Source organism: Cervus canadensis, chromosome 33, assembly GCF_019320065.1.
Source record: "Cervus canadensis isolate Bull #8, Minnesota chromosome 33, ASM1932006v1, whole genome shotgun sequence".
In the NCBI taxonomy this organism is placed as follows: Eukaryota; Metazoa; Chordata; class Mammalia; order Artiodactyla; family Cervidae; genus Cervus; species Cervus canadensis.
The window spans coordinates 7,791,164-7,796,544 of NC_057418.1; the positions used below are offsets into that span (position 1 = coordinate 7,791,164).

The following is a 5,381-nucleotide window of genomic DNA, read 5'->3' on the forward strand; positions in this document are numbered from 1 at the left end:
AGGTGATGTCTGAGGCAACTAACATTTTAAGACAGCATTAAGTGGATCTCTAGAAAGAAATTTAGGGGAAAGTTTTAATTTCATTAAGAAAAGATTATCAACTGACAAAACACTTTCCACAAATCCATGTTACTCTATCTCATTCCCCCCACGCCCCCTTAAATGCGTGTGTTGTGTGTGGGTGTGCAATGGGTATGTCTGTGTACACACAAACACACACACACACCAGCAATTCCTTGATTAAATCTTTAAAGTGACCAGACGCAAGTTGATTTTTTGGTATTTTCTCTGTCATCACCCTAAAGAGCCTACTGTCTTAATTCACCGCAGTTAAGGTGAGAAGATATCTTGAAAAAGCCACAGTCTTATGATTTGGGCAGGAGGTGGTGGATCCGTGTCTGGATTTTAATTGGTGTTTTCTGTGAGGAAGTGGGGAGCCGGGGGATGAGATCTGTGGGTGGAAGGCCCAGAAGAAGCAGAGATGTGGTCGTTTTCCTAAAGTTCTCAGACAGAGCCAGCTATGACCTCTTAAGAAGGAAAGCCGACCTGGAGAGATGGGCCGGGGAAAGGAGCTTGGGTGGGCCCCGCGGCTCCCTGGTTCATCCCAAAGTGGGAGAAGGTGACTGGCATTCGCGTCCTGCGGTGGGGCTGGTTTCCATTCCAAGTTAGAAATCAGGGGCCGTGCGTGAGAGTTCCCCTCGGGCTGTGAAAGGGGTCTAAGAGCTTTGCTGGGGCCTGGCAGGCCCCTCCCCTGGGCGGCAAGGATCCGCCTCTCTATTCCCCAGATAAATTCCTCGTGTCCACCGAATTCCTCCGCGCTCTCTCACAATCCTCTCCGGCCACGACTCCGGGGGTGGGGAAACAGCGCGTCGGTTTCCTGCCCGCAGAAGCCCTCGCGGCTTCTTCTCCCGACTCTGCGAAGGGGAAAGGGGTGTGAGACCCAGCCAGACCCCCACCTCCCGGCTCCCCACCCCGAGGTGGCCGCCTCAAGCTCCACATTCGGGGGCTCCTTGGTTTCGAGGTCTCTCTCTTCTCTTCCCTCTCTCCTCTCTCCCTCCCCTCTCTCTCTTTCATCCTCTCCCCCAAACATGTCCACCGGCTCCCTGAGCGATGTGGAGGATCTTCAAGAGGTGGAGATGCTGGACTGCGACGGGCTGAAAATGGACTCGAACAAGGAGTTTGTGACTTCCAACGAGAGCACCGAGGAGAGCTCCAACTGCGAGGCCGGGTCTCCCCAGAAGGGCCGCGGCGGCCTGGGCAAGAGGAGGAAGGCGCCCACCAAGAAGAGCCCCTTGAGCGGGGTCAGCCAGGAGGGGAAACAGGTTCAACGCAACGCGGCCAACGCGCGCGAGCGAGCCCGGATGCGGGTGCTGAGCAAGGCCTTCTCCAGGCTCAAGACCACCCTGCCCTGGGTGCCCCCGGACACCAAACTCTCCAAGCTGGACACGCTCAGGCTGGCGTCCAGCTACATCGCCCACTTGAGGCAGATCCTGGCCAACGACAAGTACGAGAACGGTTATATTCACCCGGTCAACCTGGTAAGTTTTCGGGCGTGGTGGCGGCGTCTCGCCCCCCCCCCCCCCCGGGCCCCCGACACAGCGCGCCCGCAGTGGGTCCCCGGTGTGAGGGTGCGCGTCGGGCTGCGACCCGCGCATCTTGGTCACCGCCAGCCAATGCCTCTAGGGGACCACGCAGGCGATCCCCACTCGGTCCTAGCTCTCTGCCTTCCAAGCTGCGGACCGCGGTGATTTATGCGAGTGTTTGACATGGCAGCCCAATTAAGAGCTTGCAAGCACGTTGAGCTGGCAAAGAGGAGGGATCCCCCGCACTCGCACCAGCGCCTTCAGGGCTGGTGCCGGACAGAGGACACAGAGGAGATGCTACGCGCTAAGGAGGCATTTTAGTAATCCTTTTACTCTTCCTTTAGCCAAAGAGTAGAACTTGATCTCCCTCCTCTACTTCTTGTAAATAAAAACATCCTACTCTGTTTCTTTCCCAAAGTTTTCCATATGTAGAACTTTGCATATGAACACATCGTGCCCCCCATAACTGTCACCTAAGTCGGCAACTATTTAAATATTCTGCACTTCTCCTGTCAATGAATTAACACTTTTGGATCCCAGAAGTTCTAGCTAATATCAGCATAATCAGCACATTCTCACGACTGTTAGTATAATAAATAATATTAAAATAGGTCACTCTCCTTCAAGATTTAAGAACATGTTACTTTTTATCTTAATCAGTAATGCTCATTGAACCTAATATTTTTCTCAAAGGCATATTACTGTTTAAGAAGTATGTTTTAATTCCCTCTTTGCATTTGATTTAATTTTAAGGGTTCCGGGCTCTAAAGAAAAACAAAAACTAACTAGCACCTCTGTTTGTATATGATAAGGAGACGTTTTCCTCTTAAAAGTCTTCTTATCAGTCAGCACTAGGGAGACAGGTTTGAAGGTTTGAGTGGTCTTCTCTCTGAACTGGTTTCAGGAATGGTGGGGGGAGGTGGATGGGAGGGGGTTGCAAAACCATATTTTGCTATAAAATTGTTTTTCCTTTCATTAAGAGTCAAGTTTTCTTAAGTGAGTAAACAGCTTTTTAAGGTCTGGACCTAAAATGAAAGCAGTGCCTTCATTTACAGCTGTTGCTGCCTTCATCCTTGATTAAGAAAACTTAAGTGAGCTTTATTATAAACATCAGGAAGAAGGGAAGAGAAAGCTATGTTTGCTCAGCCCTGTAGGAAGACAATCTGAAAATTCGCCGGTATATTCTTTTATTAACAGTATTTGTTTTTAAGAGCTGGCGATTAATTTAGAAACGGCGATGAAAAGCCCGCCTTTGTGATGGAAATGAAAGTTAGAAGTAGTGAAATCCCTGGGGGTGAAAGCGAGAGGGCTGGGAGCCGGACCAGGGCCTCAGAAGAGCCTGCCCAGGGCCACAAGGGCGCTTCACCTTGAACCCGGTGCCCAGCGGTTCGAGATCCTTCTCGGATTCCCTGCTCAGCCTCACCGCGGCATCTGCCTCCGGGCTGTGTTTTTTCTCTTGGGTTTTCACTTCGAACCCAGTGTGAACCCCTCTTTGCTCTACCACCTCGAGCTGTGACTTGGCGCCAGGGCCGCTTTCTGCTTTATCCAGCCACAGGGCGCATTAGGTCACAGAGTGAATTGCAGAGATAACGGGTCTGTCCAACTCAGCGCCTGCCGCCGCCCGCGCCCTTTACTCTGGCCTCCGGCTCCGGCCTCGTCCCACCCCTCCTCCACGGCCACTTACCTCCTCCACCCTCTTCTCTCCTACAGACGTGGCCCTTTATGGTGGCCGGGAAACCCGAGAGTGACCTGAAAGAAGTGGTGACCGCCAGCCGCTTATGTGGAACCACGGCGTCCTGACCTTGGAGGTGCGAGCCTGGGAAAGGCGCGCTCCCGGGGGGAGCGGGCCCCAGGGAAGGCGACCCTTGCCCTCCCCGCTCTCCGCCTCTGCTTCCCCCTCGCAGCTCTCTCCCCGTCCCACCCCGCGAGAACACTTTACAGCGACGAGGAGATTCGTTTCCAAACCAGAGAAACATCAACTGTACTTACAGCGATCCCCATCTATTTAACTTTATTAACTTCTACCGTGAATGACTCTGCGAGCCTTGCTGGTCCAAGTGCAATATGTAATTATAAATATATAAATAGATAATAAGAGCCTATCAACGTGTATCTTTTGTACAATATGTTGTAAAATGTAGATCATAGAATAGCTGACTTTGACAGTCACCTTTATAAAGTAATTCACTTAAAGATATATTTTTTTCAAACAAGTTTTGCTACTTTCAAAAATAAATCTTTCTTTATATTGCTAAAAGCCCTGCCGTTTGGTGTGATTTTTGGAAAATATATTTGGAATAGAAAGGTAGGGAACCATGGGAGCAGCTCAATAATAAAAGTGGTCCTTTTGAACCTCAATCCAAACTTATTTGAGAGATAGAAAATGATTAAATACGATTTCCACCATGAAAGTGCAAATCATATTTTGCACTGAAACCCTCCAAAAGAAACGAGTCTCAAGTTTGCAGATTACTTTTAAGACAAATAGAAACAGTGTAACTAAACAAAGAAAGGGAAGGATTAAAGTCAAGAACAGTCACACAATTCAAGAGAAAATAAAAATCTGATTTTCAGGTATCCCACAGTGTAATTGCTAACACAAGCAGGAAGGTAAAACCCACATTCTATAACCTTCCAGGTGCAGACATGAACCCACGCAACCCAGAACTGCAAGCGAGTGAAGCAATAAAGGGAGCGATGAAAAATGTAAATGCCATACCTCTGGAATGTGTTCTACGATTTTCTGCAATGTGTATCATATAGTTTTCTTAATAATTAATGAATTACTTCGAACAATGCGCATGCCTGCCTTTCTGTTACGTTGGCCAGTGCATTCAGCGCCTCTCCACGACTTCCGGCGGACTGGCTTTTAATTTAAACATCTTCCAGGCTACGGAACAGCTCGTTGGGGAAGATTAAGTTGAGATAAACAGAGAGGCGAGTCCGAGGAGCCTGGGACCCGGTTCCCTCGCTGCCCCAGCGCAGCCCGCGGCGGCCGATGAGCCAGATGCCACCGGGGCTGTTTAATGTTCGGGGTTATGACCGCAGTGTTTACAAGACGTCTTCGGTTATTTATACTGTTATTCCTCGCAGAGGGCCTTGAAACTTCCGCTTCATTTGCTCTTTCTTTTCGATTTTTTTCGCCCTTTTCTCAGCTCGGTTTGGTACCTGAAGTAGGAGCTCCCTTGCTCCTGCACTTACCTCTAACCAACCCCCAAGGCCGCTCAGGGGTGGAGCCCTCAGCCGGGCCAGAGGGGAAGGAACCGGGATGCTCTTGACCTGGGGGACCGCTGTGCGGGAGGGACGTTCTCTCCCAAAGAGAGTTACCTCGTTAGCATCTCCGTTCTCCGCGGACTGGGAAGGCGGGTGGTTCCCCACCCGCGTGCCAGTCACTGGCACCCTCAGGGTAGCAGGCTTCCCTCCTCCTCGCTTCCCCTCTCCCTCTATGTGACCTTCAAGAGATCATTTTAGGCTCTGGCCATCTCCACCTTCCCCATATTTGCTTCTACCAGAGGCACACTCGACTCTTGACCTGCGGGTCCAGAGTTCAAGTCAGAGATGAGTCCCAACGTGGCTCAGTTGTTTGTGTCCCACTTCAGCACATTCCCCGAGCTCCCACTGACGATTTTGCAAAGAAAATATTCAAAAATTCTGAGCACTCCAATGTTAGGTGGCGGCCTTGAGGGGCAGGGGCTTTGGGGGAGAATGGAGACATGTATGTGGATGACTGAGTCCCCTTGGCTGCTCACCTGAAGCTATCACAACACTGTTGTTAAGCTCTACCGCAACACAAAGTTT

General features: G+C 50.4%; 1 protein-coding gene across 1 annotated transcript; it reads left to right on the plus strand.

Annotated features, from left to right (window-relative positions):
• Positions 1-805: 805 nt before the first annotated feature.
• On the plus strand, positions 806-3,840 carry TCF21 (transcription factor 21). The gene is made up of 2 exons (XM_043457371.1): positions 806-1,538; positions 3,294-3,840. Exons 1-2 carry the CDS (start codon positions 1,089-1,091, stop codon positions 3,381-3,383), a joined length of 540 nt encoding a protein of 179 aa, XP_043313306.1. The 5' UTR covers positions 806-1,088; the 3' UTR covers positions 3,384-3,840.
• Positions 3,841-5,381: the final 1,541 nt, after the last annotated feature.